The sequence below is a fragment of the Denticeps clupeoides genome, chromosome 3 (assembly GCF_900700375.1).
Source record: "Denticeps clupeoides chromosome 3, fDenClu1.1, whole genome shotgun sequence".
Classification (NCBI taxonomy): Eukaryota; Metazoa; Chordata; class Actinopteri; order Clupeiformes; family Denticipitidae; genus Denticeps; species Denticeps clupeoides.
The window spans coordinates 2,199,248-2,223,256 of NC_041709.1; the positions used below are offsets into that span (position 1 = coordinate 2,199,248).

Consider the following 24,009-nt stretch of genomic DNA (forward strand, 5'->3'; position numbering starts at 1 on the left):
TAAAACGTCTTATAAATCCTCCACTGCCCATCAGCATTGTGCAGGGTTGCACGTATTTGAATCATTAGTGACTTCGCTTGCTGCCCAGATTTCCTTTTTCAGACGTACAACCAAAACTGTTGATGCCAACAATATAGTTTTCGTGCAGAGCTGATTTAGAGGCCACCGATTCTGCATCCAGGGGTCACATCTCATGAATATAAAAAGCGAGGCAGCTGTAGGCTGGGTATTTTTGGAGCTACAGACACCAGCATGTATGTTTTATTTTTATTTTATTTTTACAAGAACTGTTAAATGTACTGTATGCCAACTTTCTCTCTTTTTTTTGCCAGATTTGTTCATGCCAGGTTTTCATATATTGAGGTATTATGTTACACACCTGGTGAACTCGGCAAGGCCTTAATGTTCAAAAGCCCCGTAAAACACCATGTTGCAATTATCACAGCACCTTATTGATGCAACGCTGCCTTCAGAACAAATCCTGATAAAGTGAACATGCGTAACAAGCTCCTGCTGTGGTCTGTTACCTCAGCACGCTTCAGAAAAGCTTTCGGACAAACAGGTTCACCATAGAGCCAAAACCTTGAATTTTTTTGAGTCATCGGTCATCAAAGAAAATCAAGCTGGGTTGTCTAAGATTCTGGATTTAGCTTGTTCATAAATGAGCTAACTCCAGCGCATAATAAGTGCATCATAAAGACGGTTGATTTATCTCATTAGTAATTTGTACATGACCTTCACCTATTACTCAAGAGATGCATTTTAAAAGGTATGACACCATTTAAAGCGAATCAAGATTGCATGACTGATGATCAGGTAGCCCTGGGGCTACTGAAGACATTAGCTTTTAGCAGCATCTCAATTTTGAACCCTATAATTCATGAAGATTAATGTTTAATTAATTACAGTTAAATGACTAACTATGTAACACATCTAGGCTGTGGTGGCTGTTCGGTTCTGTAAAGGCCAGCTTGCATTTTTGTAGTGGGTTCAACATGTTTGTCCCTATGATGACCTAGTACAAAAAGTACAGCACTACAAGTACAACTACACTGCAACACTGCTAACAGGCTACCTAGAATAATAACACCCCTAAGGCCAAAGCAGATTTTAAAAATGTGTATATTATTGCAAGACATATTTTACAGTGATTTAAGTCAGAATGGAATAACCGCATGAAGGTCGCTGACTGAGGACGTTTTTTGTTTTTCGAATGCTGTTCCCTGTTAGCGGTTAACCAGGAGAGATTAGATATTTCACATTTAATTCATATTGGCGCTCCAAACACAATAAAGGCAAGAATGTGACAAAATCTCCACAATAAAGCTTGAATGAGGTGCTTCTCCAAGCTAATGGAATTGTTTCCATTGCTCAGTCGCTCAATAAAAGACTATTTTCCCCTCCATCGCAATGGCCAAGCCTGCCTTGAATTACCACGGTATGCATAACAAACAAAATGAAAAGTTATTACGCATTCGCTCTCGCATCCGCAGCAGAGGTGAAACTTTCCTGATCCTTTAAAGCGGCGGCGAGGCAATAAATGGAAGCGGCGCTCCGTTGTTCGGAGCAGGGGTTAGCCATGGATCATCTCATATCAGTGATATTAAAATGTTCATTAACCTCCAGAGCCACCCCTTCCGGCGGCCGCTTCTCTGCCACGAATCTCCTCCGCTCGTCAGATGCCGCTGTGACTTTGTTCCGAGGACTGGGGAGGGGGGGACGCGCCCCTTCAAAGCTGAATTTATGCACAGAGAGCGTCATTTGTCACGGCTTCTGTGGTTATCAAGTCCTATGGGAGGAAAAAAAAAAAAAAAGAGCACCAAAATGACCCTGAAAGCGAGGAGCAGGTAATGTGGCGTTTTGGTGATTTAGCAGTGAGGGTCTTCCCTTGAATAACCACGTGACTACGTGCTGAGACGAGCTCGGTAAACACTGGGTCATAAACATAACTCACAACTTCTCGTGCCTTCCCTTCATTTCTTAATAGAAAAGGTTGTGTAATGGCGCTTTGCATTGCGTTGCATCGATTCTAGTTGATAACTGTGCCATCCATAACATGAACTACATCACGCTCTCTGCATGAGTGTAAACCTCTCCGTAGCAACGCTGTTTAACGCTACACTACGGTTCGCATTGCGCAGTACACCAATGCTTTACTTGCCAATTAACCGGTTCTGAGGAAAGGAGGGTGGATTTCCCTTCGCGAGTTCCCCTGACGGTCTCAGTCTGTCCTTACACAATGGTAGTAAGTGGGATTTGAACCTGGGTCTTCTGGTTCACAGGCGAGCGTGTAACCCACTAGGCTACCACCACCCCATCCTTGTCCCGATACACGTTCGCAGGAGGGACCGACTTACCAATTGTGCTGAATGTGTATTTTTAATGTCTGGTCTGGCATAAAAGCGTCCGAGCATACGCTGTAAAAGGTGCTTTCAGCACAAAAACAATGTCCATTTTATGTCCACCGGGGAACCTTGAGAAGGAACAAAGAAGAAAGCGGAGGCCTTTTTCCTGAAAGTCACATTCTAAGCCAGAGGGACACCACTTGAGTTGGAAAGAGACGGGAGAGGAAGTCTTTGTCTTCATGAGGGCAGCGGCAGATGCGCTTGGAGAGGGCCTGAGAGGCGCCCACGTGAATATTCATCGGCATTTATGAAACTGAAGGGCTCGCTGAGGGGATTTTGGCAACTTCTTCTCTCTCTCTCTCGCTCCCCCTCTCTCGCTCAGACCGATATCCTGTTGATCCGTCCACGCGGACCTGGACTGGAGCGTCTCTGACAGCTCCAGTTTTTAATAAATGGAGGGAGGGGTGGGGGGTTGTACAGCATTTTCGAGAAAAAAAAAAACAGGGCGATTAGGATGAGGGGGGTGGGACAAAAATGGCAGCCGTTGCCGCTGTCATCTTACTTTCATGAGCAGTGACAGGTCCAGGCAGTTCCCACGGCAACAGGGGCACAACGGGTCGCGATGGGCCCAGCGCTGCGCCCCATGCCCTGTCAAAGAGGGCTCGGACTCTTCACCCCGCTCTACTCCCACTCGAATAAACAAAGATAATAAACTCTGGACCGCGGGGGCTCGTCCAGCCGGGCCCGCGGCCGGAAGCGTCGGTGCTGACGGGGCCAGGGGCCAGGATGCTGGCCCGGTGCGGAATTGACAATTAGCATTCCGGGCTAAGAATCCTCCATCGGTGAGTTTTTATCAGTAAACTGTAGCTTGTAGAAGAATATGGAGCGCGTGCTGGCCGAGGAGGCAAGCACAGCGAGGACCTCGCAGATGGCCACCGGTGTGACTGATCTCCACTCAGTGAAAAGGCGAGTGCTCCAGCCAAGAGAGGAAAAGATGCGTTCTGGCCGAATGCTGGGCTGTTGTCACCGGCGCCGTGGTCATAAGCCGAGGTGTGAAAGAGGTGCTGGAGCGGAGACAGGGATCTGAGCCACTAAGCCGGGGCGAAAATTGCTGGACAGTGTCCACCTCTGCAGGGCACATGGCTGCTCTGACCCGTGCCACCTCTCCAGAACCTGCCGGCTGTCCTTCGTAGCGGCAAAGGCTCTCGAATGAAACGCCGCTTGCTGCTCCACCGAGTCCAGGACCTATTGAGAGTGTCTGGTCTGATCCGGTCGAGAGCGATGAGTCCAAAAAGCAGAATGAATTTTTTTTTTTAATATACTGTGTCCAAAAACTTGCATGTCTTCTACATGTATTAATTAAGCTAATTAAAGGATGTCACCGTGTTGACAACTAGGCTACTACAGCCCTCAGAAGTAATTAAAAGGCGCAGCGGTTCATATTTCACGCCTGTAAAACAGAGGTATTAAGCAAAAGCTTGCATGTTGCTGTAGGTTGCTGATGGAGCATGTAATAGTACCACGAACAGATGTTCCATATGGTAACAGCAGATAGAGAGACGCGAGCCCCACTGCTATGGCGTCCCGCTGTAGGCCTTCTGATGAGAACCTACTGACAGGGACAATGATAATATGCAGAAGTAAATGCGGCATCATAACACAGAATTGTTGACATATTGTTGAATTAAATATCACACGGTCCTAAGTATTCAGACCCCTTGCTGTGACACTCATATATTTAACTCTGCTGTCCATTTCTTCTGATCCTCCTTGAGATGGTTCTACACCTTGATCTGAGTCCAGATGTGTTTGATTATACTGACTGGACTTGGTTAGGAAAGCCACACCCCTGTCTATATAAGGCCTTCCAGCTCACAATGCAGGTCAGAGCAAATGAGAATCATGAGGAACTGCCTGAAGAGCTCAGAGACAGAATTGTGGCAAGGCACAGATCACAGATCAGGCCAAGGTTACAAAAAGGATTTCTGCTGCACTTAAGGTTCCTAAGAGCACAGTGACCTCCATAATCCTTAAAATGTTTGGGACGACCAGAACCCTTCCTAGAGCTGACTGTCCGGCCAAACTTAGCTATCGGGGGAGAAGAGCTTTGGTGAGAGAGGAAAAGAAGATCCCAAAGATCACTGTGGCTGAGCTCCAGAGATGCAGTCGGGAGATGTTAGAAAGTTGTCAACCATCACTGCAGCCCTCCACCAGCCAGAGCTTTATAGCAGAGTGGAAGCCTCTCATCAGTGCAAGACACATCAAAGACTCCAAGATGGTGAGAAACAAGATTATCTGGTCTGATGAGACCAAGACAGAACTTTTTGGCCTTAATTATAAGCGATATGTATGGAGAAAACCAGGCACTGCTCATCACCTGTCCCAACAGTGAAGCATGGTGGTGGCAGCATCACACTGTGTTGGCTGTAAAGTGTAAAGTGAAGTGATTGTCACTTGTGATGAACAGCAGTGGTGGCCTAGCTGTTAAGGAAGTGGCCCTGTTATATGGGCTGTCAATATGGGGTGCTGTGTGTACATTAATCAGGAATAAAAATGAACTTAAATCATTCATGAAATGGCTGCGATATAACAAAGAATGAAAAATTTAAGGGGGTCTGACTACTTTCTATACCCACTGTACTTGCTATTAACTACATACACATGTGGACAAAATTGTTGGTACCCTTCAGTCAATGAAAGAAAAACTCACAATGGTCACAGAAATAACTTTATTCTGACAATAATAATAAATAAAATTTCTATGAAATATAACCAATGAAAGTCAGACATTGCTTTTCAACCATGCTTCAACAGAATAATTAAAAAAAATAAACTCATGAAACAGGCCTGGACAAAAATGATGGTACCCCTAACTTAATATTTTGTTGCACAACCTTTTGAGGCAATCACTGCAATCAAACGATTCCTGTAACGGTCAATGAGACTTCTGCACTTCTCAGCAGGTATTTTGCTCCAATTGTCTCAGGTTTGAAGGGTGCCTTTTCCAGACGGCATGTTTCAGCTCTTTCCAAAGATGCTCAATAGGATTGAGGTCAGGGCTCATAGAAGGCCACTTTAGAATAGGCCAATGTTTTCCTCTTAGCCATCCTTGGGTGTTTTTAGCTGTGTGTTTCGGGTCATTGTCCTATTGCAAGACCCATGACCTGCTTTCTGACACTGGCCAGCACATTTCTCTCTAGAATCCCTTGATAGTCTTGAGATTTCATTGTACCCTGCACAGATTCAAGACACCCTGTGCCAGATGCAGCAAAGCAGCCCCAGAACAAAACAGAGCCTCCTCCATGTGTTCTTTTCTTGATATGCTTCATTTTTCCGTCTGTGAACATAGAGCTGATGTGCCTTGGCAAAAAGTTCAATTTTTGTCTCATCTGTCCATAGGACATTCTCCAAGAATCTTTGTGGCTTGTCCACATTTAGTTTGTCAAATTCCAGTCTGGCTTTTTTATGATTTGTTTTCAACAATGGTGTCCTCCTTGGTCGTCTCAAATCTTTCCTTCGCTTCCTCTGGTCCATGTTGAGTGTGGTACACACCATGTCACCAAACACATTTGGTCACATTATTTTCAGTCTTTTCTAGGGGTACCATCATTTTTGTCCAGGCCTGTTTCATGAGTTTATTTTTTTAAATAATTCTGTTGAAGCATGGTTGAAAAGCAATGTGTGACTTTCATTAGTTAAATTTCATATAATTTTTATTTATTATTACTTTTATCAGATTTTGAGTTTTTCTTTCATTGACTGAAGGGTACCAACAATTTTGTCCACGTGTGTAAGTAGGTAACAACGCGGTCCGTATCCTGCGTTGTTTGCGTTGGTTTTCGTGCACATACTCCAAAACTTACGGAAACATTTGGATACAGATGCAATACCTGCGTGATTTTATAGGGGCAGCGTTGCGAGATCTGCACTAAACATATGAGGGTTTTAATATAAGACACATTCAATCATTCACTTGGTTTGTGGCCTCGACACTGACTCCGGGTGGTAAGCAGTACACACTGCAGATTATGGATATGGATACAAGTATATCAGCAACGTTAACAACGCAGCTGTGTACACGTAGCTCACAGCAAGTATAAATCTGCCTTAACAAACCAAACAAAACCCTGAAGGTGTCCACAGAGACACAACCTCCTGCATGCTGCATATGATTTGACACATTTTAAGGCGTCATAAAGGGTGATCCTTTATGACGCCTTAAAATGCATCATAAAGGATCTCAACACTTAGATTTATCTTCCAAAATACAGGGTTTCTTGTAATTCTACATAACAGCAATTACAAGTCACAGTAATGTGAACCATTAAGACCCAGGTTCAATTCCCACTTACTACCATTGTTTCCCTGAGAAAGACACTTAACCCTGAGTGTCTCCAGGGGGGACTGTCCCTGTAACTACTGACTGTAAGTCCCTCTGGATAAGGGCGCCTGATAAATGCTGTAAATGTATTCCTCCTATATATTACCACCCATTTAAAACTGTACACCTAAATCTTAATCAACAGGAGGTAAAAATGGTTTATAATTCATTAAGAAGGAAATATTTAAATTGATAAAGCAAATTTTTAAATACAAGTTTTAAGGATCTATACAAGTGTTTTAAGGTTGACTTCATGTACAGGAGCAGTGAGGGGAAGGAGGGGGAGCTCTACAAACCCATGAACATATCCTTGGACTACAGTGTTCCCACTAGGTTGCTGAGACTCTATGCTGTACTACAGCGACAGTTTAATCCCCATAATAAGTAAATTATGTAATACACCGCTAATAAGAAATTATTAGATCATTACTGTGACCCATATGAATTCACTTGAACAACCCAACCCCGATGTGTTAACATGTTAATGCAGTTCTCACTGGTCTTATACTTCTGGCTGCTCTTTGTTTGCCTAGCATGCCACGCATTGGGTTTTTTTTTTGTACATATACTGTTGTATATGTGGTTTGAGGTCCATTGTGTGATTCTTGTTTATTTGTCATGTTGCTGATGGAATTTCTCTTCTGTGTTATCAATCGAGTTCTCTCTTATCTCATAGGAACAAAGGTTGATGTGGCACAATAAAACGCAAGGTTTTATTTCAGCCTGACGTACCAGCAATTTAAATAATATATAAAGTCCACAGGAAAACCATCAAGCATACAAACCATCCAAAACGAGAAACAGAGCCAAAGCACGCAAACTCCCACGAGCAAATAAAACCAAGTTGTTTCTCCCTTAACTCAAGCCTAACAAACCAATTCCTTTCAGCCTGGAACTGCTGACAACCATGTGGGGGAGAGGAGTTTATTTTACCTACCAGCAAAATGGAATTCTGTCTTTTGTTTTCTTCCTTTTTCCGAATGATTTAACAAAGTTGAAAGCAATTTCTCCCCATTATGATAATGACTGGGTTTTCCTGTTGATTCGCATGCTCCACTACCATATTGTGCAAAACAGCATGGGAGAGGAACTGGCACATTTGCATTCTCACTCTCAACTCTCAGACCTCACGGCCCAGTAACACTGCAGCTCACACCTCTGAGAAACCGAGGAGCACGGTAACAAGATTACACTTCCCCAAGAAGAGGAGCGGACACACACATCTAAGCCTACCACCACTCCTCCGTCAGTGAAGGGTGAGCACAGATCTCCTGGCGGCACGGAAATGGTGGGCGAGTGGCGACTGGCACGGGAGCGGCCTACCTTCCTCTGGGCTTCAAGTCTGGCGTACTGAACCAGCATGGGCTCGCCGTGCTTCTGCAGGAAGTCCCTCTGGCTCCGCTCGGCAAGGCCGGGCTCGTTGGGCAGGAAGCTGCTGGCCCACACCTACAGAGGAGCAGAGGGAGGGATGAACCGGGCCGGGGCCACAGGGGGCATGAGTCCGTTCTCGCAAATAATGACACGCTGTCCTTCCTGCCGGTTCATATATATATATATATAACTCCAACCACAGGCTAAATGGCAGAGGACAGAGTTCCAGTTATTCACCCATCTTCATTTGGTTTAATAAGCACTTTCTGATGATTTCTACAGTTTCAAAGGCACATGGTGGCTATTGGAACAGCAGAATTTGTCCTTGTGTTAAAACTCATCCTTTTCACAAGCTACAGGAAAAAATAACGTAATGCCAGAATGTCCAAGTCATCTGATTTCCTGTGAAAATGAGGGGAAACCTGCATCAGAGCAACTTCATCGATAAAGAAACTGGATTAGTTCTGAATAATTCAAAAATAAACGGCGTGGGAAGTGTGAACACCCCATAAGAGCGAACAATAAACACACAGTGAACACACAGTTTTCAGTGTAGCCTCCGGGGGCAGTGGTTGGCCTCTCGTGTAAGGAAACAGACCCACAGTCTGCTGGTTCAAATCCCGTACAGTCCCCACACACGCCTGTCATGGCTGCCCACCGATGCACTAATAATAATTATAATAACACAGAAGGACAGAGACAGAAGAAAAAGATAAGAAATGAGACTGATGAAAAAAAAACTTATGCCTGCAAATTGTAAGAAATATTTTGTAAAGTAAGTAAGGTGTTGGGCTCCAGAAGCCAAACATGCAGAGCTGGATTGATATACTGTGGATGAGACACCACTCCCATCAGGATAGAAAAGTTCCATCAAGTAAAAGTAAAGTGTTTGTCATTGTGACAAACAGCACAGCACATGGTGCACACAACGAATTGTGTCCTCTGCTTTTAACCATCACCCTTGGTGAGCAGTGGGCAGTCATGACAGGCCACCACTGCACCCACAGGATCAAAATGATCCCTCATATCACTCTGTATTGAACCCAATTCATGTCATGAATAATGATCTCCAAGAAAATTAGTTTCTCCTCTCATTTGTTTGGACTGTAATAATGTTTTTTTGATAATATGTGTGTGGTAAAAGTCCTGAGGTGACCTCAGAGCTGTGGCTAAAAGCAAAAGAATCTGTCCTACTAATGTGTTATCTAAGGATCTTTTCATGATAAGAATAAGCCCAACCAAAAGAAAGGAGAAGTGAGGAGGTAAGCAATGGCACTAAATCTGTGATAATGTGTTAACATTGCCTGTCTGCAGGGTTGTTTAAAACAGAGGAAAAACCAATCGCTATTTTAATAATTGACAGAAAATGTTGTATGGTGATGGGTGATGCATAATTAGCAAATTCATGTGAATTCTATTCAAAAAGGAAATGTATAAATAAACAAATAAGACTGTTGGTCATTGGTAATTTATTCATTTATCCAGGGTGCTTTACAATCAGCAATTACAGGGACAGTCCCCCTGAAGACACATTTCACATTTATCAATTAATTAATCATTATTACTTTGACTAATCATGATTAATCGTGATGAATTCTTTAGACTAAAGTTTAAAGCTATGACAGAAAAGAAAAGAGGCTCCGATGGGAGCAACAGTGACATGAAAATAGCTGACAGACTCTAACAGTAAATAAAACGGAAATACATTTTGGTGCAAAAATATTTCTGCCTACAGGCTGATTCCAATTATGTGCCCCAAAATGCAGCAAAGCACGTGTCACACTGTGCACATTTAAATATTTTCATCTGGCTACCCCTGATTTCCACACAAAGTGTTATAGGTTCAAATCCCGAACTGCCAAGGAGTAAAGCACTGTCCCCACACACTGCTCCCCGGGCACCTGTCATGGCTGCCCACTACTCACAAAGGGTGATGGTTAAATGCAGAGGATACATGTTGCTGTGTGCACAGTGTGCTGAGCTTGCTGTGTATGAGTGACAAAAAAACTATCCCTTCAGTGCCAAAAAAATCAGCCGTTCACGCTGTTTCAATGAATCAATCATGTTTCCTATGGCCCCAAATTCCTAAACCCGCTCCTTGTTCCTGAATTTCGGAGCAATGTTCTTTCTTTTTATTATTATTTTGCAACAGTGTTTTATATCCAATAAAAATTAAATGACACTTGATTGCTGCTGTTATGGTTCGAAGTGGCCGCCTTAGAACATTTTCCAAGTTCCCGATCATCTGGAGCCAAGAAAATCGGTTATGAAATCGACCATTTTGCCTTCAAATGCAAGCTGACAAGCGTCAAAGTGCTCCCATGCATATCAACACTGCCTGTCAAAAGATCAGAGTTGCGGTCCTCCTTACGAGCAGAAACCGGTTTTCTTATCTGCAGCGTCAGAGACCTGGGAACCTCCTGGGCCCAAACCTCCAGGCCTGCGCCGGTGCGTGCGCAGAAAACGTGCCGAAAGCAGCCAGGAGACGTCCACAGTGGGCTCGGCAATTTCCCACCGCCTCTCCAGCTTCCGACAATCCGTCGCGGCATCGCTTTATGCCGCAGGAAAAAGCCACGTTAACGTTTTCCGCCACAGTCCGCTCCGCTGATTAGCATTAGCGGTGACATGAAAGTCTCCTTTTCCCTTAGCTGTCTGCTAAGCTAATGTGACAAACAAGCCTCAGAAAGTCCTAACCCTGTATCTCCGCTTGGAGTGGGGGGCCGATGAGACAGTGGGAGCAGCAGTAATTAGGGGACAAATTGCTGGTTTATCAGAGTCGAAAATTATTCATGCGTCGGAGCGAATTAGCATTTTGGTATTAAATGGTGAAAAAACGCCCTATGCTGGAACAGGCAGGTGGCCACTGCAAGGCCTGGAAATTAATGAAGTTAATTTATCGACAGCCAGCGCTACTGCTGCACCACCGAGCTGCACGGGAACCTCAGGAAGGGGGCTTTTTTCCTCGAATTAGAAAACGGGGGTTGTACGGTCACAAAAGTCTGACCCACAGCAACATGCGACAGTAATAACACAAATCAAGTGGACATTTAGTAGACGATTTTGTAAACTGAACACAGTTTCAGGAATAAAGGCACTTCCTGAACTGGAAATTGACTCACTCCTTGTCACCCCCAAATTAAAAAAAAAAAAAAAAAAAAAAAAAGCACAAACCTTCAACAAAAGACAATTTCGATTTTTTCTTTGTGTAAAAAATAAGTAAATAAATAATCCTGTTACCGTCGTGTATCCAGTGCCAAAGAGGACATTTCATGGTCCTCTAGGAGATGTCAATAGTTCACCGATCAGAATGCTTGAAATAAAGCACCAGTAATCGTCTGCATTTACATTTACGGCATTTATCAGACGCCGTTATCCAGAGCGACTTACAACCAGTAGTTACAGGGACAGTCCCCCCCCCTGGAGACTCAGGGTTAAGTGTCTTGCTCAGGGACACAATGGTACTAAGTGGGATTTGAACCTGGGTCTTCCCACTAGGCTACTAGGCTACTTCCACCCCATTTTCTTATGTCTGCTGACAAACCCCTGAAACAAGGTGTATTACCCGTAAAAAAAAAAAAAACTGCTGTTAAATGGAGGAGGAAGCGAGGACACAACGCTACACTAACATGAGAAGGACACGAGAGGTGTCACTCTTCCTATTTTGAACATTTTGGTAGAAGAAAAAAAAAATTGTGTTGTTAATTTGTCCAAGATACAGACAACTTTGTGGAGATAGAGGACTTCTTCAAATCCAGAACATGTATCCCCACGCTCTACAGGTGTAGACTGAGAGTGTCATACTTTGGGTGAAGGGAGGACGTCCACTAAACTTTTTTGTATCAGGGTTCCATGTTCCAATTTTCTCCCAACAACCATCTGGAATTGAGCAGAGCTTTTGTTTGTGTGCCTGTTTATTGTGTTTTCGAGGGGCGACGCGCCAAGACGTCTGAGTGCTCTCGCATTTCACGGGGGGGAAAAATGACGGGTAGGTTGGGGTTGCGGGGGGACTCATTACTCACGGGTCGTATCTTGAGCCACTCTCCCATATTAGAAGCGTTATTACAGACGCACTCACACTGATTGCGTTAAAAGCGGACAGATAGCAGGCGGCCGGCAGTAGTGCGCCGAGATCCAAAAGAGAATAAAAAATAAAAAAAGAATCATGAGTGGAGCGTAATGATGGATGCATTTGAAGTTGTTTGGCCACTTATTCTGAAAACCATTACTGGGGAGCACCTGTAGCCGCCCGCAGCCGCAGCGATTAAGTGCCGCCTTGTGGGCCAGGGGCTTCAGAACCAAAAAAAAAATTAAAATTATGAATTGTGCTTGTTGACAGCTCCACCGACACAGGCAGAGCGACTCCCAATATCATTTTCCGTAATTACTTCACGCCGCACAATAAAGGGCTTAATTAGGATCTCAGGCAGAAAGCACAATGGCGCTGTGCAGCGTGACACCTTTGCATGGGGGAAAAGTTCAAGAGGTTAAGCACTCCATTGGAACCATTGGGGGGCGTGGAGGCGGGTGGTAGTTTTTATCCATTAAACATTCCACCCGTGTATGTCTCATTAAAAAAAATTTAAAAAAAAAACATAATTTACCTGCACCTTCCAAACATGCCGGCAAATTCAATTAATTATCTAAAAATGGAATTATGTGGCCAGACTGCGCTGCGCCAGCTCTATTTTTAAAGCTAATCTCCGGCAGGCGGTGGGAACGCGGGAGGAGGCCGAGCCGGCAGGGCCGAGCTCCTCGCCGCTCTGGCCGCTGATTTGAATGTCAGGAATGATAAAGGAGGCGTCGGCAGTGGAGGAGGAGAGAACTAATCGGCGGCCCTTCGCGCTTCTCTGTATCAGGCCCGGGGACGTCCGTCAGTCTGTGGACCCGGGAAAAAACAACTCGCCCACCAAAAAAAAAAAAAAGACATGCAGTAATATTTTTACGTACTCATAGGTATGAAATATATGCCTGTAGTCATCCATTTTCACACTTATCTAATTTTAGCGGGAATATAAAAGGCGGCACACTAATAATTCATATTTCCTATCAGAGATGGATCTCCCCCTCTCCCTCTACGCTCGCTCTCAGATGCGCAGGCTATTTATTTGCTGCATGTACCGCTATTGGCGGCGCACTGCTGATTGCCTCCCATCCAGAAAAGCTATCAGCACCGGGGGCCGAGCAGCGATTGTCAATCACCCGTCACTCACGGCGAGCCGCCCGACTCCGTCTACCTGCGCTGCGGCGGCGCGTGTCAACATTATGAAAATGGGGCGACCGGGAAGGCCGTGTTAATACTCTCATTCACACATTCGCACAGATCACCCTGGACAAAGGCGGATATGGTGATGAGGGCCACGACGGGGGAGGAAGAGGGAAACATTATAATAATAATAATAATCTCTCTGTGTGTCCTACCACAAAATGGCCAGCTTTTATCTACTTTATAACGAGGATGCGGTTTCAGAGCGCTGCAAAATTGATGAGCCGTTCAAAGGCCACACGAGACTTCTACGATTTGCCACAAAGCACGTATTTCTTTTACTTACTTATTTATTTTTTGGAGAATAAGTTTACGTCTGAACATTTAAAAGGTGATTATTCTCTCCTGGACTAAACATCAATCAGATGCTTCAAAAACCGAATTCGTATAAACATGAGGAGCGCTGTAGGGAATTTTAAACGCTATCACCAATTCCATCGTTCTTCCCCCCTCCCCTGGGCACATAACCCAGTTCCTTCAATTATCTTTTGAATGGCTGCCGAAAATTCTGTTTCAGGTCTGTCCTCCAGGAGCGGGCGAGCTCCAGATCTTTTAATTTTCTCAATGAAACTGTAGATCCACTTGAAGTATTCAAAGAAAGCGTCACAACATGAGGCGGCCGATGTCAGTCACTCGCTTCTGGCCATGAGACTGTATTTCCTCTCTGAGGTTCTGCTTGACTTTTTGCATTTTTACCATTAAGTGTGCCTCTCAAGACTCGCACAACAAAGAACGGCCCTTCAGCTGTTCCTTAGAACCACATAATGGCCTCGTAAAGATTGAGATCTCGGAACTTGTCCAGTCATTATGTCGCCCTCAGCTGCCCGTTTTGTTTCTTGTGCCTCTCTCTCTCTCTCTCTCTCTGTTCTTTGCAAACCACAAGCTAATCTGTACTAAAACAATACTCAAGTTTATGAAGAAACTTCTAGGCAGACCAGAACATTTCGCAATGTCAAGTTCCAAATGGCAGTCCAAGCCCTGTACTCCTCTACGAAATCTATACAAAACAGTAAATCACATCCAATGACATCATATTTATTAGAGCTAATATAGTTATTATATTATATATAATAAATGTCAATGCCACACCTACTTTAGAGTTACCAAAAATGTACATGTTTGTGATCATTTATGCACGTCAGCACCGCAACCAGGACCAGGGCAGGGAAAATCATCACAGATCCCCTGTCCCTCAACACAGAGACCTGCTTTTTGACCTGCTGTACTCTAGACCATTTAGAAGCCTGCAGACTTGGACCCTCGTCATCACCCAGACAACTCAACTGACACCTACAGCATTACAACCGCACTGTCATGTACACTTGTATTATTTCTGTAATCTTTGTATTTTTCTCAATATAATATATTTGACTATATTGTATATTGTTGGCTGTTTTGATACCGTAGTGCTTGAGAGTCTCAAAGCACCCTCGAAATAAAATTCCTTGTATGTGTTCATTTACATACTTGGCCAATAAAAGTGATTCTGGTTTTGAACAGGCAAAGGGCAGGGACTCGCCCAGGGTGTACACCGAAACTGGAGTCACCAATGCACCTAGTGTGCTATTCATTTCGCACCATCTGCAGTGGTGGCCTAGCGGTTAAGGAAGTGCCCCCCGTAATCAGAAGGTTGCCGGTTCGAATCCCGATCCGCCAAGGTGCCACTGAGGTGCCACTGAGCAAAGCACCGTCCCCACACACTGCTCCCCGAGCGCCTGTCATGGTGCCCACTGCTCACTCAGGGTGATGGGTTAAATGCAGAGGACAAATTTCTATGTGTGCACCATGTGCTGTGCTGCTGTGTATCACATGTGACAATCACTTCACTTTTTTTTTTTTTTTTTTTTTGAAATCCCCATATGTGTGAATGCATATGCAGTTGCTAACAGTCCACTGGAGATCACTGAAAGAGCGAGGTAGAGCAAAACTTCAAATGCACAAGGCCCGAGCTCACATTCAAACTCATGAGCTTGGAGGTGTGAGGTTACCGCACCGTCATTTAATGCTAAACTATAAAGTTGGTATTGAACTTGTCGGTAAACCAGTGCTAGACGAATATCAAAACCTGGTTCCCTTGTGCTGGTGCCATTCGCACTATACTTGACAATATGGCCAAAATAAAACATCCACCCAAGCGACCGCATGAGCTGACGTCAGTCACTACCCTTGAGCTACAGTTGTAAGGACAAATGACACTAGTGACACTTCCACTCGTCTTTCATTCAAGCAAACACGCCCACCCCCAGGAAGGGGATCTCGTGTTCTGGCTGCTCAGCTCACAGTGGCACACACTTGGTGAGGGCTGGCGTGCAGGCGGCTTATCCAGGCTCCACCGAGGCCTGTGGGAGAAAGGCAAGCCGCCTACAAGGAGGACCTGAGCCCCAGAAAGCCGCTCTCTATCTCTCCTTAAAGCAGAGAAAAGAAGCTGGAGCTTTGTCATCTTAAATTCAGCTCAAGCAATTGATTTTTTATTTTTTTTTAAAAAGGGGGGGAAAGGGCCCTGCGTTTACTCACTAGCATGACCAGCGAGAAGATTCAATTTCACTCAAATTCTAAAGATGGAAAGAAAATTTGAAAAAAAAAGAACTCAGAAGGCTTGAGCTACACAGAGCTGCACTGAGCCCACGGACCGAGGGCTGAGAGGTGGGGTACGGGGTCATTTTACTAAGGCTGTAAAACATATTCACCCCAACTGGCTTCCTTCACATCTTACTGCGCTACCACACATAACACAGGCGGGGTGGAACAGAACCCCTGCATTTTTCATTCGCACGTTCGCCGCTGACTGCACGCTGCTCGGTACACTTGTGAACTCCGAGCCGTACAGAGCTAATTAAGGAAGGGCCAGGGATGAATGAAATGTGAATAAAAGGCCTCGCAGGAGGCACCGGCTGTCAGCATTAAACCGATAAAAGAATCTGATTTAACACCCGGTGGCAGCTGAGCGGCGTCTGCAGTATTCATGCACGCCTCTGTCCAAGTTCCGCCAGCAGAAGTCATGCTTTACATATTTAGATTTATTGCATTACATATTTCATTATCATTTACAGCATTTACCAGACGCCCTTATCCAGAGCAACTTACAATCAGTAGTGACAGGGACAGTCCCCCCCTGGAGACACTCAGGCTTAAGAGTCTTGCTTGGGGACACAATGGTAGTAAGTGGGGTTTGAAGCTGTGACTTTGTGGTCTTCTGTGTTACCCACTAGGTTACTGCCACCCATATTCTGTTATATATTAATCACACGACTTCTGCACGTAAACAACAAGTTCAATTTAAGACCATTATGAACAAATTTTAAGAGATACTTCACACCCAAGACCATTATCATTGTAATTTCCCTGCCAGAGTAGCAGAAATAGCATATGGGATATTGAAAACATATTCATACACGACAACACAGAACTGTATGTGTGTGTGTGTGTGTGTGTGTGTGGTTATTGAAAAATCTCATCAACTTGTATTTAAGACCCATTTAAGACAAGTTTCAGACCTACAGCATTTAACAGATGATAATGGAGCTAACTACAAAGAACCTTGTGCATGTGTGTGCTTGTGTGCAAGTCTGTGAAAAAGACCTTCTAAGCCATATTTCAGAATGCATTCAATGAGAAGAACCTTCAAGACTTTTATGGTCTAATGTAAATGCTGGTCATAATTGATACCTTGCATTATTACTATTCTAAATCTGAGTTGATTAATGAGTATCAGATGTTACTTCAGTCGGCTGATGTACATATGCAACACATTTCCATAAATATTCTTGAATTTATTCTTTTATTCTTGATATATGCACTCTCAGTGGGAGCACCGTCCCCACACTCTGCTCCCCGGGCGCCTGTCATGGCTGCCCACTGCTCACTCAGGGTGATGGTTAAAAGCAGAGGACACATTTTGTTGTGTGCCGTGCTGCAGTGTATCAATCGCTTCACTTTCACTCTCACAGAGGAGACTGAGAACATGGCCTCCACCATGAAGCCAGAGAAAAATGACATGCAAAGCCTGGAGTGCGGCTGTCTGAAAAATTCCAAACAACAGCTCCTGCTCTGACAACCCCCTAAATCTGGCTATAGAGTGTTTTATGCGTGACCATCAAACATCCTGAAGATGTGTTAACAGTTAGTGCTCGCCACATGGCCGTCTGTGAAGATACCTCAGGGTGCACTAGCCAGGCAGTCGTTATGTTTCAGTTAGACAGTCTGGCCTGGTTTTCCGCTAAAAAGGTATTTAAAGGGGAAAACAGGAGCAGGTGGTCGTCCTGGGAGAATCTGGGAGTCGGTGGTGGGGAGGGAGGATAAAAAGTTCACTGCTGACTTGTCAGAGGTCCTTTACTGCCCCCTGGTGGCCAGACGGCAGAACTAGCACCGAGCTGCAAAGCCACGGCTCAGGTGCGGCGTCTCAAAAAGTGCCTGTGGCTGATGCCGAACGAAAGGTATGCCACGTTACTCCAGTGACAGGAGGGGTGGGGAAAGATGAAGATGTCATTAATGTTGCTTGGCTCCTGAGAGCTCTGACAGGCCCAGAGACGCTTCGGCATGGCCCGGTGGCAGCTCGACTGCTGAGCACAGCCTTTTCATCGGCACACTGCACACACACCAAGCCTGGGACTTCAAAAAAAAAAAAAAAACTCCCAAAAATCGCACCTCCAGTCAAACCACTGAGTCAGAGAGAGAGAGAGAGAGAGGAAGCGAGAGAGACACACAGAAGGAAGGGGGCGGGGAGGGAGGAACGGCATCCGTTGGGGAGGAAACAGTTACCTGGATCCGTCTATCTCATAGCTCCCTGCTCTTTAATTGGAGTCTGCGGAGTTGATAAGTTTCCTGCTCAAATTATGCTTCACATCTTTTTCCACCGACGCAGAGCGACTGTGACAGTTAAACCCTATTAAAGGTGCACTCCAGATGGTCACAGACTACCGCTGGAACGTCTTAATCCTAAAAAATCCCTTCCAGGTCCTCTTTACTTGAGTGAACCAGCAGGCTCCGACACTAATTGGGTTGGAAAGAGAAAAGTGAGGACCCGGGATGTGGCAGAGCCAGATGACGTACCTGACAGTGAGGATGGGGGTTGGAGCAGCCCATCATGGCACCTTTATTCTCAAATATCTGAAATAAAAGGGCGGGGGAGAGAGAGAGAGAGAGAGAGAGAGAGTTTATTCGGGAGAGAGGCTTGCCAGTTTTTAAAGGCTACAGAGACACAAACACTTGCCTGCTCCCACATTCCCTGACAGGCACGTACTCTCACGCGGAGTTGGAAAACTTATAAACATGCACAGACATATGCTTGGGGACACAACTACACAATTAGATGCAGGCGCACAAAAAAAACGTGAGCCAGACACATAGCAGCCGCATAGAGACTAACACTCAGGAGAGCGAAAGGACTGAAAGTGCTGGAAAAAAAAAGACCTGGACAATAATGTTAAGGCTAAACGGCCATCTGAATGTGGCAAAAAACTAATGTATTAAATTTAAAAAATGCAATAAATACATAAGCATGCAGTTAAGGACCTTCATTCTCGGATTAGGGTGAAAAACTAAAGCACATTTTGTGACATACTGTGAGCAGGACACGGAAGCATACAAAAACACACACACACACACACACACACACACACACATGGAAGCACACTGAGACACTTTAACAGAGGAAACATCCTGCTGAAAAGATTTAAATACTGCTGGAGCGCTCCCACGGGAGTGATATCAAAGGATTTCCACAGGATTTGCCCTTGACTACTTCACTTGATAAATATTGACTTATCTGGCATTACTGCTCATAAGGGTCCATAAATCTCAGGTGGGGGAAGACACGCGAGGACGTGATGCATTTAACAGAGTGGACGTACCTGAGGACGAGCTATCTGCCTGATGCGCTGAGAAAACCTGGGGGTGCCACCTTCTGTTTAGGGTGACTTTGCCAAAGACTCATGTGGTTAAGGGAAATGCATTCTTTAAGGTTTTGGGGAAAGTGTGTGTGTGTGTTGTGACTGTTTTCCTGCTTTTGAAAAGCGGGATTTGAATTCCAATTTTTTTTTGGTCTCCAATACAAAAAGCAGCTGAAAAAAATTCTACTTTTCTGCAAACTGTGTCTTTTGAAATTATTTCAAATGAATTTTGATGAAAGTAAGGGTTGCCTTATTTGTTTAATTTACTTAACTGCGGCTCTTATTTGAACGTTTCTTGCACTAAAGACACCCATTAAAAAGTTAAACCGTTTGACCAAAACCCTCCTCTTAAACGCTTTTCAGACAAACCCAAAGACTCTTTTTGATTAAAGAATTCCCTCTGACTGAGAATTTCTTCACTGAGTAGCAAGCACCCATCCAGATTTGAAATAAAAAGATCACTATATAATGGGGCCTAAACATCATGAGTGATGTTTAGGCCCCTGAAACAATGGGGGCGTGTCCACTGAGGCACTGAAGAATGGTCATTGTGAAACACTGCGGCACAGCACACGGTGACACAACGAAATGAGTCCTCTGCTTTTAACCCATCGCCCTTGGTGAGCAGTGGGCAGCCGTGCGACAGGCGCCCGGGCAGCAGTGTGTGCCTTGGCAGATTCCTTGACCGCTAGGCCACCCACTGCCCCTAACTGTCAATTGCAAATACCAGCTAAAGAATGGATGCTTTGACTAGAAACTTTTTTTGGACTGAACCATCAGAGTCAGAATTCGATTTGTTACCAGAGGATAAAAATCTAGCGGTCAGTCTGCTGGTAGCCTGGCCAAATACAGTTAGGCTATCCAGCAAACACAGTTTTGTGTGATGACGACAAAAGGTCTATTATGTCTATAATGTAATATCAGGTGTATTGTATTATTGTACAAACCATCACCATCACTCTACCCTGGAAGGGGGTCCCTCTCTGTATCACTCCTTCCCCACGTGTGGAGTTTTTCCTTGTGTGCTGAAGGGTCAAGTGTGGGGGGTGTCAACTGTAGGGCCTGTCAAAGCCCATTGAGACGTACTGTATGGGATTATGGGCTATATAAGAAACAAATGTTGTTGTTGTTGTTGTGTAATATCTCATGCTGTGGCAGGAGAACAACCACCGCTAAAGCAGTCGAACGTTTATTTTCTGATGGCCAAAAAGTCCAGTTTAATATTATAACTCCTTAATTCAGTTCAACAAAGGTCACAGTCTTTACACATAATTCCAGCAATAATATTCGAATGCGCACAGCAAATCTCTGAATGTACACTGGATTTGTTTGACTGATCACTGCTGGAGACAGCAGAGTGTCGCACTGTCCTCATGAACCAGTCATCTCCCATATGATCCGATTAGCGGTGATGAGGACAACTGCCGCTTCAACAGCGGCGGGAATAGCGCGGCGTCTTCAATCATGTCCCTGCTTCTGCCTGATTTGGTTTAACAGCTTCATGTAATGTTTTCCCATCTGGATTCCAATTCCATTTGGAGGGAATTTGTACCCAGCCAACAGCCAGAGACCACACTCAATGTGCCAAACTCAAATTCCTTTTCCTTATTGTAATTCCTAATCCTCTTGTTGCATGTATTTTAAATCAACCATGAATTCATTGTCATACGAAAGCCCTCTTGAGGCCTATAGGGCCTCTGAATTTGGTCACACCGCAAATAGAAAGGCAATAATGGTGCCGTTACCTGCACCCAGGGGTAAGAAGCACCCAGCTCTTCAATCAGATCGGCCCACTTGTCCACCACCTTCCGGACCTCGTTCAGCTGCATCAGGGGTAGGGTCACATCAGACCACGGGTGGAAGCACATGACCTTGCTGCGAAAACGGACAGAGTGTCAGCGCATTCGGCTGGAGAGAAGCGTTATGTCCCCCTTACCGCTTTCCCGGAAGGAAAACATCACAATGCTGCAAGTCCCACGCAACCTTCATCTCCCGCTGCAGGCGGGAGGACAGGCGAAGCTCTGGAAGGAACGGGCAGCTCGGCAGCCTCCTAGTTCTGAGGCCTCCAAGGCTCCTGATTTATTCAACATCGCTACCTGTCTGAAATGTGGCGCGTACCACGGCCGCTCCAACAGCCCAGACCATAAATAAATGCACGCAGTGTCAGAGCTTCCTCCGAGCCACTGTGGTTCTGTGTGGGCACCCCTGAGTGACAGGAGCAGGCTACGGGTTTGATAGTGCCACACTGCCATTTCACGGCTTGTTTGTGGAGGCCGGCGTTATTTATGGACCGCGCACGACTCCGCGGGGGCTCCAGCTACTGACAGGCCACCTTACCGAAAGAAAAGACCTATCAGAAGGCTTTGAGACTCCAGCAGAGCGTACATCGGGCCGCGCACAGTCTCTGACACGCCGGACATGTGGCCGAACACTAATTGGCTGCTGCCCGTAACTCCAAACTCTGCCCACGGAGAAGCTTTTCAAGCCACATCACTGGTTTTCGGCCATTTTCTGACAACCCCACAGAGCACGGCCAATGCGCGGTGATGGCAGGTCCATTGGGCTACTCTCCACAAAGATTACCGGATCAAACAGATCACATCTGTTTAAATTGCTTTGCTCTGTCCGCCGCTGAAAGTGGCATCTATGGGAATGTGAGTGTCATCTCTGGACCAACGCCTGATAAACCTTATTTCTTTTAGATCATGTGGATTGCTATGTTCTATGTGTCATTTATCTACAGAAGAGATGGCAGCAGTATAATATATATGTACTATAGTTCTACGCTCTGCAAAAAGTCTTACAACTGTTGATAACCATGACAATGCCTTCACAGACCCTGCGTTGCCTGGTGGCAGTGGCCCCATTTTGCCGGGTTATGCACCTAGACACACTGTAAAGATGGATCAGAAATGGTTTGTGGAATATTACGAGCAGTTGAAAGGGCTGAACTGTCCTCTAAAATTTCCCAAGATCTCAAAACAGTCAAGAATCAAGCCCAGGAAGGTTGCACCCTCCAACTTTCAAGACTGGTGCAACAGAACATCTTCAGAGATTATCTCTCTCTCCTTTTTCCTCTGTTCCCCAGTCATGTCTGTTTTGGTTGTAGCAGGTTAAATAAGGAAAGTAAAAATATTATAATGAATTTAAAGAAAATGATATGATGTGTCAACTGTGTTACTGACAGGCGGGAAATAAAAAGAGATTATGAGGGGGTTCTGTTTAGCCAGTGTGACATTTTGCAGATGGTTTAATGTTGTGAGTGTCTGGCTAGCATAAATATATAATCAATTTCTAGCAGGAAAAATGTCATGGAGCTCTGTGCCATTCTAGAATGCACCAAATTCTATAACAAGGTAAGAGCACCACCTTGTGGTTGATGAATGTACAGACATACGCAATATTTCACTCTGCAGGACACTGAAATGTCAAAGCAGCTATTCCATTTCAGGTTTTATGACATGAAGTTCTGGACAAGATAGAGGATTTAAGACACCAATCCTGTCTCTTCCCCCCCTCAACTGTGACTTAACGGTGTAATAAAATGTGAACCAGAGCCAGTCAATCATGCAGCAGAAGGCTATTCTTCTCCTCGCATTGAGAAATCTGTACACTTTTAAAAGTAAAAAAACATTGAGGGCCTCAGACAAGGCATGTAAAACTGATCAAGGACATTACAAGGACCTTTAACTTTCATAACCTGGGGTTAAGTGATATTTTCATTTGTTCTAAAGCAATAAATATGCAATACAGGGTATTTAAAGAATGTGTTTGCTTATTAACTCTCACTATAACTGAATCAAAAAATCTCTCTCTCATTAAACTACTCTACAAACACAATTAATTCCAAAGTATACATGAAGTATAGAAACACTCACCATACGCCCCGGGCAGCTTTGGTCTGAAACAGAGGATGATGTTCCGAGCCTGAAAGACATTCATCCCGAGACTGTTTACATCTACAGTACTGTTCTCACACAAAGCAGCATTCAACCACCAAGTAGGAGCCTGGTTTATTTCATCAAAACAGTGATTTCCCAAGTGATATGTATTTGCTATATCATTTTTCATTTGCTTTCTGCTCTAATTAGCAAAGTACACTTTTGAAGTTTGAATCTGCAAAAATTAGGCAGATCACGAATGCAGCATATAGATGTTATGACCTTTAAAGTCCATCTTTAAACATAAATAATGAATATGTTCTGGGATTCCTAAAACTATTTCTTGATGAAGAAATTACAGATCTGTGTAAAGTGGATCTTTTATTTAAACATTAAGTTTAAACTGTTTCTTACCAGGATCTGGGGCGTCTTGCTGAAGTGCTGGGAAGTCATTCTCAAACAGAAAGGTGCTGTCATAATCAGGGTTCACCTACAAATGCCAGATTCATCTCTGTCAAAGCACCGTAAGCAAATTCACAGACTGGGCAGTTCCAGAACAAGATCATTTCATTACGGAAGGTTTAATTATCAGCCTTTGGACAATTATAACAGCAAACTTTGATCCCAGCCCAGCAGCAAAAATTAATTACAGTAATAACAGCAAACCTCAAAAAGAAAGGGCTGCTTACCTCCCCATTGGCCCTTGTGCTGCCAGGGCAAAGAGGGTTACTGGGGTCATGGCGTGGTATATCATCCTCTGGTGGCTTCTCCACCTGGCCCTGCCATGGGCGCTTCATGCGGTGGGCTGACACCAGCACCCAGGAGTCCCGCAGGGGGTTGTAGCGCAGATGCTGGTGTTCTGTCCCAATCACATGACCAC

General features: G+C 44.7%; 1 protein-coding gene across 3 annotated transcripts in view; it reads right to left on the reverse strand.

The window, feature by feature from the left end:
- galt (galactose-1-phosphate uridylyltransferase) overlaps nt 1–24,009 on the reverse strand; it is a 56,134-nt gene that overhangs the window by 31,575 nt on the left and 550 nt on the right. For 2 of the 3 annotated variants that reach the window (XM_028974591.1, XM_028974594.1), the window contains exons 2-7: nt 23,819–23,988; nt 23,544–23,619; nt 23,127–23,175; nt 20,994–21,123; nt 18,410–18,466; nt 8,050–8,172 (exon numbers count right to left, since the gene is read on the reverse strand). In XM_028974591.1, the coding sequence (XP_028830424.1) occupies nt 8,050–8,172; nt 18,410–18,466; nt 20,994–21,123; nt 23,127–23,175; nt 23,544–23,619; nt 23,819–23,988 (605 nt within the window). The remainder of the gene's footprint in view (nt 1–8,049; nt 8,173–18,409; nt 18,467–20,993; nt 21,124–23,126; nt 23,176–23,543; nt 23,620–23,818; nt 23,989–24,009) is intronic. The other variant, XM_028974593.1, reaches the window with a different exon arrangement.